An 11,735-nucleotide genomic window follows, 5' to 3' on the forward strand; every position below is an offset into this window, starting at 1 on the left:
CTGCATTCTTTCAATAAGATGCAACTTTTTAGCCTCCTTTGTGGGATTAATCCTGAGTAAGGGAATGTCTCCATCTGCTGGTAAAGCAGTGGAAATGTGGAGGCGTGCAGGTGCGTTAAAGTAAGAAATAGGACGGACAAAGTCTAGTGCGTATATAACATTTGAGCAAAAGTTGCCAAGAATGTCATTGGAAGCATTAATTTTAATCTAAAATCACACAAAAACACGTAATTTTATTTTTAAACGGTTTCAGGTCAATATTGAGTATTTGCTATAATTGCACAATCATATAAAGTGACTCTAAATGACAACCTGAACCGGAGGATTATAAATAAACTGTTTAAAGTGGAGGAGGAAAGAAGTGTAACCAAAAATACAAGTCGTGTTTGACCAACAACTCTGGGATAAACACACCGAGGTGGAAGTGGTCCTTCCGTTTGCAGCAGCCCGCACATCTTTGGGGGCGACTGTTTTGCTTTTTTTTTTTCCTAGCAGGAGTGGCGCTCGGAGGGGTTTAAAAAGGTGCAGTCCGCAAACTTTGGCGCAACAGAGCTCCCAGTGGAAACCAGCAGGATGGACGTCAGCAAGCGACCGGGGATGAGGGACACAGTACTGGCGCTCCTCCTCGCCGTCCTGCAGGGTCTTCCCATCGGGGAAGCCTCTCCGAACCCGTCCCCGCTGGCTGGATCCAACTGGGGGAACCCGAGGAGATACGTCCACCTGCAGACCTCCACCGAGCTCAACACCTTCTACCTGGAGATCAGGCTGGACGGCTCGGTGCGCAGAGCCACGTCCATGACGTCATACAGTAAGCTGTGCTTCACATGAATCTGTCCCTTTAAGGCTGAAAAAATATCCGTCTTTAACAATTAAAGTCGTTCTTTTTTTTTTTTTTTACCTGCAGGTGTAATTCTACTGAAGGCTGAAACACGGGAGCGCGTGGCTATCTTCGGAGTGAAAAGCAACCGCTACTTGTGTATGGATTCAGAGGGCAACCCCTACACCTCGGTAAGCATCCGCTATCATTTAAATCACTACTAAACTTCAGAAAAATGCATTTTTCAGGAAATTTTGCTTTTAAATCCTTGTTTTTGCGCAATTTATCTACCTCGATGCACTTCTTATCGCTGCGTTTCATCTTAATTGATTAGTTTGTAAATATATTTTTACTTTAATTGTTCCTTCACAATATAATTGGTCGCAATTCATTTCCTTCAACAGTTGTTTAAATCGTTGTGTTGTACGCGTTTGGCACAACTTGCAACGCCGTCTTCTACTCTCTGGTACACAAAAGTAGGATTATCATTATCATTTTAACTGTAAATTGCGCAAACAACAACAAAACGTTGTTTAAAGATCATTACAATTCAAACATACAATTTTTGCCAAGTTTCAGGCCAATTATTGTTTAACATTTCTGCGTTTCGGAAAAAATCAAAATGCTTTAATATAACTTTCCTTTACTTGTACTTTTTTTTATAACTTATTATACAAATGATGTTGAACGAATTAGAATTAATTTGTAGATTTCCAGCAATGTCTCTGAGAAAACATCAATAACTTTTCATTCATTGATTCATTGATTTCTACTTTTTTCTTTCAAACTCGTTGTGCGTTTATCACAGGAAAAAATAGCTCATATAAAACTGCTTTATTTCAGTTTTTATCAGATTTTGGAAAATAATTTGAAGTTTCTGAGGTACTGGGGTCACTTGAAAACTCACAAATTAGTAGTAGAGTACCGGTAATAAAGTAATAAAGCTGGTGCAGGTGGTAAACATCTTATTTTGAGACTTTAATAATTATTCAATAAATTATTATAGTTTAATTGCTGAAAGACATTGGAAAATTTTCGAAATGTTAAAAAATTACTGAACAAAACAAGATACATTCTAACCAATTTCACTGGAAAAATAGTTGATTCAACTTAAATGCTTCAGTTGATAAAAAGAAATTGAAAAAGTCTATCCAAGTTAATTTATTACGTTTATTTTAGTTTGACTACTTAATAAACTAAATAAGAAATAGCTTTATTATTTTCTTTTTCAGCATTAAAAACATTTTGCACATCTGGTTGGCCTCAACATTCAACTATGGTACTTGGTTAAAATTAAAATAATTTAAATGACTAATCTTCATAACTTATGAACAAAATTCATTTTTATTGTGTATGCTAATAAAAAACCCGCAACTCTGAAATTTGTAAAACGAACTCAACCAACACAGACATTACCATAGATTTTGGTTTTGTTAGAATTTACTGTTTGATTCATTTACGAGCTAAAATATGTCTTTTTTTTTAAATTAACACTTTTAGTGACAAAATGTAACTCTATCCAAAAATTATTTACAATATAGACTGATAAAAGAAACACTTTGAACCAAATCAACATTTAGTAAAAGGCTGGACGATATTGCTGATACTGGTTTGATATCAATAATCATTGATTAGCTTTGTTTTAAATATTTGAAATTCTACCAAACTGGTGGCATGACCTTTTCTGCTTTTTTCTCTACGCCGTTCTTTTTTTGATTTTTAAGCAGTTAGGAAGTAGAGCGGCGGAACCTTAAACTGCTACAGTGCAAGTTACTCAAAAGGCTGCTGCTTGGTAACAAGAGGGAGGGGGCTGTTGCTAGGTAACCAAAGAACGAATGCGCTAACCTAGCTTAGCTGGCCGTCAGAGGTTACGCAGCTGAAGTTTTTCCTCTGACACGGTTAACAAAACGAACCAAAGTGGTGATTAATGTCAAACCTTTTTCGTCTTGCAGTCTGTTTGTCTCAGGGAGGAATGTTTGTTCAACCACAAGCTTCTGGAGAACAACCGTGACATATACTACTCCACCCGGAACAGCATCCTATTCAACCTGGAGGGCTCCCGGCAGGTGTACGCAGTTGGCCAGAATCTGCCGCAGACCGCCCTCTTCCTGCCGAAGAAGAACACGGTGCCTCTGGAGCGCCTCCTGCTGCACAGGGGGAAGAGGAATCAAGTGGTGGACCCCTCAGACCCACAAAACGCCCTCACTCGGCAGACCGAGGACGGCTCGGACTCCAGGGCTGTGCGAGAGGACGATGGAGACCTGGAGGTGGAGGTGGAGACTGAGGTTGGGGACGACGGGGTCGTATCCAGGGAGACGCCGCAACAGGGGCCGTCCAACCACGACCCCTGGAACGTGCAGTCTTCCAGACAGGCTAGCCCCTGGAGCACCGGCACCTTGGGATGAGCTTAGAGGGGCAAACTACTCTTAAAGCTGCAGTATGGAACTTTAATTAAAAATACACATTTTTACATATTTGTTGACACTGTTACTATGTTCTGACAGCATAAGACAAAAAAATCTGATAACTACAAGCAACCAATCAGAGCCAGGAGGCGGAGCTTAGTGCTGTCAATCACCCCTCTCCATGAATGCTAATACTATTTATCATTAATGACACAAATGACTGCTTATAAATAGTTTTCTTGTAACAGTAAGCTGTTTCTCTTCCATTAGCGCATTGATCATTGTACATGAGGATGATTGACAGCGGTAAGACCCTCCTCCTGGCTCTGATTTGTTGTTTTTGGTTGTATTTCTTCAGATGGCCACAGTAGGCCACAGTCTTCCCATGCCCAGGGAAGACGTGGAGGAAATTGAACTTTTCATAGATTTCCTGTCTCATAACACACTGTTACAACGTGAAGAGAGTTTAAACAAATTTGTAAGAACATTTTTAATTATAGAAGCTACATTCTGCTACTTGAAAGTCTTTAGTTTAGGCCAAACTACTGGTGAATGATTTAGAAAAACAGTGTTTACACAATGAAGGTGGAGCATTTCATTTGAGTTGCAATCACTTTTGCACAATTTCTATTACATTTAAATAATCTGTAACATTCACCAAAATCAGATCTTTAGATTCAACCTTTTTTAAAAATAGTACTTTAGATACTTAGTTAAATTCCCAAAACGTAAATTATATTACATGTATTCACTTGGTACTTTTTATTTTCAAAACTTAACAAAGCTCAGTGGAAAGAATATTTTCAAATGTAAATGTGTACTTTGTGGGTTTTCTTCCCACACCAACAAAGCCACAAAGATGTTTTCCCAAGACAGAAGCCTGACTTATCCTACCTCTGGAGGACCAAAAGGCCCGTCTGCTGGAGTGACGCCAGCCAGGCATCGCTTAAAATCTAACATATAAATATACATAGAAGTAGCTACTAGTACAGTTGGGGTTTTATTTTATTGCTTTTACATATCAGATTTTTTGTTATTCGATAAACCTTAACAACAGATTATTATTTAAAGTTGATTTTAACCGTATTTGTCCACCATCCAATACGTGACTTGAAAAGAAGGTGACTACAGGGTAAAAAACTTTAAAAGTCATAATTTTGAGCTTAAATTTGACCTCTTGTGTGATAAATTATCAGGTGCTGGACACCCAGCAGAACAAAAACAACCCAAACACTATTTATTTATTTAAATCCATTCCTTTATTGTTATTTATGGTATTTATAAGGACGCTTTACAGTTATAATGTACATACAAACTACAAAAATAAAAAACAAAGGTTTACTTTTGAATGTATGAGCTGGAGTTGTTGTTGATGGAGAATTGCTTGAATTTGGTGCAAAATAAAGAGAAAAGGAAGCATTTTCAGAATCTGTCTGCTACCTTTAGTGCTCTCCAGGTTTGCACTCACTACATGACATCAAAACAATGTGATACGTAAATCACATTAAATACTTTTTAACACTTGTATGAGAAATTAACATTAAAAGAAAAGTTTGATTGCAGAGTCCCGGTTATACTGGAGTTCATAAAAATCTAAACTGTTTACTAATCTTACATCTATGGTTCACTTATTGTTTTATTTGGATTATTTTGTTAAATAGTGAAAAGGCTTTTAAGATTAACATTCATCAACCTTCACAATTATTGGTAAAGATATGTAAAATGGCTTAAAATATATTTCTTTTATTGCAGCAGCACAAATTTTTACAGTCAAAAAACACGTAACTTTTACGCACAATTGTACTGGTGGGAATAAATATTAAGAAATAATCAGAGGTGTTTCTTTTCCCTCCATTCATTACCCAGAAAAGATCCTCTGGTATTTATGGAAGAGGATTAGAGCCAACTGAAAAAAATATGACTTTAATTTCAGATTTCAGAAAACATTTTTTTTCAGTATCCCTAATCCTTTTCTGTAGGCATTTCAAAGAGTAAACAGGAGAGTTTAGAAGACGAACAGTCAGGCCCTGAACTTGGCAGCATCAGGGACTGACGTTGTTTTCCACAGGTGAAGTCCAGTGGGGCAGAGTGACTCTCGAACACCTGGAGCCTTCAGGTCCAGTTTGGGATTTTATCACAAAGCAGGTTCACATCTTAGCAGACGAACATCTAGTTGTGATACTTTTATTGAATTATAATGAAGAGGATTTTGTTTATCCTTCCACCATTAATAAGAAATCGGATTTTGGGAATAAAGGCTGTTAGAGATGATTGCAGAGGCCAAAACTATGAAAGGCACTAAAAGAACGTCAATTGCATCCAAGAAATATTTTGAAGCTGTGATTCTGCGATCTGACGCAGCCTCTAAAACCGATCAACATCCTGACTAAATTAAAATAAAAAGTTTACTCTGTTTGTAACCAGCACTTTATCTGAAAGCCATGTTCTCTTGTTTTCTGAATTATAAAAATGTAATTAAAAATTATGCAAAATTCATGAGCAAATTATTATTGATGACATACCCGAATGACTTAATTTAAAAGACTTGATTTAAAAGGTTAAATAGAAGTAAAAAAAGGAGCCAGTCATCTTTGCTAAGAATACCAACAAATCTAAAACTTATGACTTTAGGGAAAATAATAAACTTTTTTATTTGTGTTTTCCTTCCTCCTAAATACGCAAAAATTGAAGGTTTGAATTTTCACTTTCACCTGGTTAAAATTATCCTGCTGCAGTAAAAGATTTATTTATTTTAAGGCTTTCCATACATTTTTACCAAGAGTGTCAAAAATCTCTGTTCATTAGTGGATAACTTAAATCTGTTAAAGAGGTATTTCTTAATTTTCTTGTGCGATTATGTCTGAATGGTGCTGAAAGTTGTCAGTTTGAGTTTATCTTAATGATTTTGTCTATAAGACAACGAGGTTTCAAGCACTTAGCTTATAAATCATTTCAGAATTTAACAAAAGTAATAATTTAACACCCCACAGTAAACAAACAGGCACATATATCACAAATAAATTACAGCACAGTGTCTTTACAATCTTTTATCCAGGATATTTCACCATGATTCAGGTCTTCGTAGTTTGTTGCACATGTAGAATGAGGAACATGTGCACTCAAAGACAAAATAAATAGATTCAACTTTGGTATTAAATTATAAAAGTTTAGTGCTTTTCCCAACAGACGCAACTTTTAAAATGATTCTCATCATTGGTAATCGAGAAAACAGTTTGATTTCGTTTATGGAAGCCCCAATCTTCTCCGTTTCTTCTCTGCTACTCAGGAGGCGGCAGGTTTTCCAGATGCTCCTTCCTGTTGGTAAAGAGGCAGCAGGCGGCAGAGAGCAGCGGACCCGACTCGCTCCGGCTCAGAGTGACAACGAAGCGGCTGACGCCCGTGTTGGGACACGGCAAAAGCAGCTGCGAGATCTTCACGCCCGCAGGCAGGACGCACCTCAAGTCCTCCAGCAGGTGCCTGACAGCCACCCGGATGTAAGCGCCGTGACTCACCACCAGGACGTGGTCCGACGCCCCCTGGTGGCCGTCGCTGGCGGAGGCGACGTCTGCGGTCGTTTCCTGATCGTCCAGCATTTGTTTAAAAAGAACTTGGAGGAAATTTTTGAACCTCTGCTTCACCTGGAATCAAGCGACAGGGAGCTAAAAGTTGAACATGACTGAGGAGAAGAAAACTCAGCAGAGTTTTTGTTTTTATTCTCTTTCTTAGAGATTTTAGATGCAGAGAAAAGCAAAAAAAATAAATAAATAAATTGAAACATAAGCTTAGAAAGAGTTGCTAGGCTTGAATTGCACACTGCAAAAACAATCTTACTAAGTTTTTTTTGGTTCAGTTTCTTCTGCAAATAACTCCATTTTGTCTCACTTCAAATGTACTAACTTATGAGTAACCTTTCAGCAAAAAAAAAAAAAAGAGCTTGTTTTAAATCCATAATTCCTTAATGTTGATGAAATAATTTGCCGCTAGAACAAGACATTTCCCCCAAGTTCTAACTTACGGCATAACTTTTCATCAATATCTTATTTGTTGCTAAAACGTTACTTGTAAGTTAGTTTTGTCTTATTTCAAGTGTATTAAGTTATTTGAACTAGAAACTACATGAAAAGTTCTTGGTAAGATTTTGTGTTTTTCCAGCACTGCAGTACTCAAGTCACTTACAGGTTTTCCTATTTGTGAAGTTACAATTTCATTTTATTACCATTTTATCCAACACAAAGTAGTGGATAATTGTGAAGCAGAAGGCAAATGATGCATGGTTTCAAGTATTTCTGACAAATAAACATTTAAAAGTGTGGAAAAAAAAATCCTCTCAGTCTTCTTATTTAATCCTTTTGCTGCCTTTATCAGATGAGTCTCTAATAGCTTTGCACAGAGCCACACTGAGATTTTAGCCTGTTCTTACAAAACAACATCTGTCTTTCCACAGATTCTGAATTGGGTTTGAATCTAGACTTTGACTGGGCCCTTCGAACACATAAATAACTTGATATCTACCTTCCTGGCTCTTGAACATTTTAGTTAAGGAAATTTCCCCAAAAACCTCCATCTTGACATATATTTTAAACTGCAGTTTAATAGGTTTTTAATATGTTTGATGGGTTTCTGAGCAACTAATCCAATGTGGCTAATCAGTTAAAGGAGCATAAAAATGACCCCAAATGAAGGAAACTGAAGTTTGAATGTATTTACTTGATGGAAGGGATGTTGATGCAACAATTGTGTCAACATATTTTAAATATAAAATCTCAAAAGGCTTTTTTACATGAACAGAAATAAATAAACACAAATAAGCAAGGCATTAAATTTATTTTTCTAGATGGAATAATTCAATTTCTCAGTATTGTTCTATACTTAAACAGCTATTTTGAGAGAATAGCTAAGTCATTTTATTGCAATATCTAATGGTGGCCACTGCGTGTCGCTGTTTTGCAGTAAATTGACTCTTAAATTCTGACTCACCTGGTCTAAAGTTTCTCCTCCTGGCGGCGTGAAATCACGACAGGACTGACCAGCTGCTTTCGCCATGTTCCTCAGATACTCTTTGTGACGGCCTTCAGCCACGCCAAAACCCTGACCCAGAACAACTCAGCTCAGAACCGAACCCAGGAACAAAAACAATAATTCAACACATCCAGTTTTTATTTTTTATCTTAAATTGAGCGGATCTTACCCGTTCTCTGAGTAAGGGCTCCAAAATCATCTCCATACCAGAACAGTGAGTGTTGTTCCTCAGAATTATTTCCGCTGTCTAGAAAAAAGACAAACAACCTGGAAATGAATGACTCAAAAGATACAATCCTGGATTAGACAATATTAAGTGGCAGTGAGTCAATCACAGAAACATGAATGTCCAAACAACTATTTCATTTATAAGTCATTCATCCTGTTTCCTGTCTTACTAATTAGACATACATGAGCTTCAGCTGATTTTCCATGGATACTGCCATGAAAATGACAGGAATAGGGAGGAATTAGTAAAAATAACAGAATCCTGCTTTATGTTGCTGATCCATGGTTAATCTAATCATCTGTGGAGGAAGAATCTCCTTGTAGGTTGGAGGACTTTTTAGCGAAAACAGTCTATTTAACTGTCCAAGTTATTGCTATTTCAATGACACAGCACACGGCTTTTTGTGGAGCATCGAACACAACTTCTGTAGAGAAATCTGTAGTCAGAGCCAAGAGAGCCGACTTAGTCCCACATATGGAAGTGGCACAGATCAGAATTTTTGGGAGGTGAAAAAGTCTCATATCGTCACATCTGACTTATCATTAGGCATTGAGTCACACATTAAGACCATTTCCCGTTCTTGTTTCAACATTTCCAAACTATGACATATAGTCTCCAGAGTTGACCTAGAGAAAAAAAGTCGTGTTTTTGGGTCATTATATTAGTTTCCGGACTACTGTAATGCTTTTTCAAGTCTCCAATTTCACGTTGGTAATCCAAACCAAAGACAGCAGCCAGACTTTTTCCCCAAATCCAGTAAATTCAGCCACATCACTGGTTCTATATTCACTACAGTTATTGTGTTTCTTATGCTTATTTAATTCTTTGTATAATTTAAGGTTACTTTTTACTCTACATGACTTTTGTTAATTTATGTCTGTGAAAATCACTCTATAAAGAAACTTTATGTACTTATTAGAATGGTGTGATTATGATGTGTTTCAGTGACACAGACTTCATTTTTAAGTTCTTAATCATAATTTCATTTTACATTTGGATTTACTGTCTCTGGTTATTCTGCTGCAGAATTATGATGCATCTCTCAATTAATGACATGAAAATCAGGTAAAATGCAAATTATCAGACAGCAGATGCTTTGAAAACAATCAGATACTAGTTCCACATACTGAAGTGCGATAGCGTCTTACCTGCACAGCTCGCTGCAGGTTACTAACAAAGACTTTGCAGAACTTGATGTCTCTAAGGTATCGTGCCACAGCTTTGCATTGCTGCACACCGGTTTCTGACAAAGGTGTGTCCACTCCCTGACCTGAAAGCAGACAATATTCAGCCTGAGGAAAAGCTAGACTTCATTATTGAACAGAAAAAACCCACCAAATTACAAGTTTTGATTCACACTCAATGTCTAAAAGATAAGATAAAAACAGTTCTCTTTTTGCTGAGATTTTTAGATTTGTACATGCTAGCGTATGATAATTAAACGGTTCTCAATAGGTAAATCTGACCATCATCCCATCTCCACCTGCAACCATTTTAACAGCTAAACAGACTTTTCTCTCAACTCAAACCAACCTCCAGCTTCTTAAACCCAATTCCCTCACCATCACCTTTTTATTCGTTATGTAGATTTTTTGAATATGAAGTTATTAACATTCTTAATTGTTTCCATTGACCAAATAATTTCAAAAATAAATCTGGCTAATGGAAACAAATAATAAAAATAAAAGAAAAACACATCAAAATTGATTTATTTCTCAAAACTGCAATAGAAACACTTTTTTCCCCGCATTGCAGGAGTTGTATTGTCAAAAACCGGATATTGCCACTGGCACAAACCACAAACAGGAAGTAGTAGGAAGATTGTGACACAGTACTTTTTAATGACTTATCGAAGGAACAAACTTATTCACGTGTGATTTTAATTACGTTTCTTATTCAATGGAAACACTACAATTGCAAAGGTATTTTTTTTCCAACACTGACAAAGTTTTGTGCACATTTGGAAAGAAACCATAATCTTACTTGAAAACAGGATAATTTACAGGACCATTACTGCTTTACCTTTGGATAAAATTATGCCCAAATCGGCTCATTTCTTCACAGTTCTTAACCTGTGTTTGCCCGCAGATGCACTGAACATGTTAAATAAACCCAATTTTTCTGTAACCTACACTTAAAAACCGTTTTTAATAGAGTTTAATAAATAAATCCTCACTAATATTATTTACCTTGCAGGAGCTTGTCTCTGTTGTACTGCGTCTCCCCACTGTTTGAAAACAAAGTGAATGAATTAAATGGGTCACATTATTCTGAGGCAGTTAGTGAGAGAACAAAATCAAACTTCATATTAGTCGATATTATTTCACCAATTAGCTCGTAAAAATAACTCAATGTGCCTTTACCACACATATAAACTGCAAATTCAAACAACTGGAGCAGAAACGAGCCGTTAAAAGACCAACTTACTGGCGTATGAACGTTAGAGTGAAGGTTACCATTTTCACCGGCTGCTATCCAGCTACTTCCTGGTTGAGTCATACGTCAAAGGACGTAGCGTCCTCCGTCATGACGCATTGCGGTGGAGCTATGTAAAATTAAAATGCTATTTTTAAACGTTGCATGACTTTATAAAGTAATTTAAACACAATATGGTTTGAAAGAACGAATAAATAATTGAAATAAATAATAATTGAAATAAATATTTATCTATTACGACTATTTAATGAGTTTTATTCACTTGTAAGACAAATTGATTGTGTGTACTGATATCCCTGGATGTAAGGCTAGGCAATTATTTATTCTAATACGCAATATTTTTTAAGCAGGTGAATAAATGAATAATACAATATACTTCTAACGTACTTAAAACACTGCAATTTTATAACTATCTTAGGTACAATTATATAAAAACTGTGTTAGGGAATATTTAAATTCAATATGGCAGCTTCTTCTCGCAGTAACAGCAGTAAGATGTGGTAGAAAAGTTTTTATTTTACAAGACAGACGTGTAAAAATGCACCTAAAATCAATGTTACAAGTATGCTTGCAATTCAAAGTTGAACAAAGTAAAAGTGGCGTTTGTCTATGGAAAGTAAGGCTTAAAACGATGTTTATTGGCGTCGCCATGTTGAAATTCCATGTTGAATTAGTAAAAATAACAGAATCCTGCTTTATGTTGCTGATCCATGGTTAATCTAATCATCTGTGGAGGAAGAATCTCCTTGTAGGTTGGAGGACTTTTTAGCGAAAACAGTCTATTTAACTGTCCAAGTTATTGCTATTTCAATGACACAGCAGGTCTTAA

At 36.5% G+C, this 11,735-nt stretch overlaps 3 protein-coding genes across 6 annotated transcripts in view; 1 reads left to right on the forward strand and 2 right to left on the reverse strand.

Annotated features, from left to right (window-relative positions):
- rad51ap1 (RAD51 associated protein 1) overlaps nucleotides 1-2,891 on the reverse strand; it is a 32,987-nt gene extending 30,096 nt beyond the window's left edge. For all 4 annotated transcript variants that reach the window (XM_044107783.1, XM_044107785.1, XM_044107786.1 and 1 more), the window contains exon 1: nucleotides 2,754-2,891. The gene's annotated coding sequence lies outside the window, so the exon portion shown is untranslated. The remainder of the gene's footprint in view (nucleotides 1-2,753) is intronic.
- Nucleotides 546-4,641, forward strand: fgf23 (fibroblast growth factor 23). Its single transcript, XM_044107789.1, has 3 exons — nucleotides 546-808; nucleotides 905-1,008; nucleotides 2,770-4,641. The coding sequence occupies exons 1-3, from the start codon at nucleotides 574-576 to the stop codon at nucleotides 3,220-3,222; spliced, it is 792 nt and encodes a 263-aa protein (XP_043963724.1). The 5' UTR covers nucleotides 546-573; the 3' UTR covers nucleotides 3,223-4,641.
- An 834-nt stretch (nucleotides 4,642-5,475) lies between these two features.
- On the reverse strand, nucleotides 5,476-11,012 carry tigarb (TP53 induced glycolysis regulatory phosphatase b). The gene is made up of 6 exons (XM_044107787.1): nucleotides 10,898-11,012; nucleotides 10,660-10,697; nucleotides 9,619-9,740; nucleotides 8,411-8,488; nucleotides 8,200-8,310; nucleotides 5,476-6,860 (listed from the first exon to the last, which is right to left on the reverse strand). Exons 1-6 carry the CDS (start codon nucleotides 10,927-10,929, stop codon nucleotides 6,501-6,503), a joined length of 741 nt encoding a protein of 246 aa, XP_043963722.1. The 5' UTR covers nucleotides 10,930-11,012; the 3' UTR covers nucleotides 5,476-6,500.
- Between the last annotated feature and the right edge of the window lie 723 nt (nucleotides 11,013-11,735).

The sequence above is a fragment of the Gambusia affinis genome, linkage group LG23, assembly GCF_019740435.1.
Source record: "Gambusia affinis linkage group LG23, SWU_Gaff_1.0, whole genome shotgun sequence".
Taxonomy (NCBI): Eukaryota; Metazoa; Chordata; class Actinopteri; order Cyprinodontiformes; family Poeciliidae; genus Gambusia; species Gambusia affinis.

Excerpts from the sequence above, each read along its gene's own strand:
- fgf23 (XM_044107789.1), top strand. The coding sequence starts at position 574 with ATGGACGTCAGCAAGCGACCGGGGATGAGGGACACAGTACTGGCGCTC. Across the intron at positions 809-904 it reads CACGTCCATGACGTCATACA|GTGTAATTCTACTGAAGGCT; the intron begins GTAAGCTGTGCT and ends TTTTACCTGCAG. Across the intron at positions 1,009-2,769 it reads AGGGCAACCCCTACACCTCG|TCTGTTTGTCTCAGGGAGGA; the intron begins GTAAGCATCCGC and ends TTCGTCTTGCAG.
- tigarb (XM_044107787.1), bottom strand. The coding sequence starts at position 10,929 with ATGGTAACCTTCACTCTAACGTTCATACGCCA. Across the intron at positions 8,489-9,618 it reads ACCTGCAGCGAGCTGTGCAG|ACAGCGGAAATAATTCTGAG; the intron begins GTAAGACGCTAT and ends TCTTTTTTCTAG. Across the intron at positions 8,311-8,410 it reads AGCCCTTACTCAGAGAACGG|GGTTTTGGCGTGGCTGAAGG; the intron begins GTAAGATCCGCT and ends GTTCTGGGTCAG.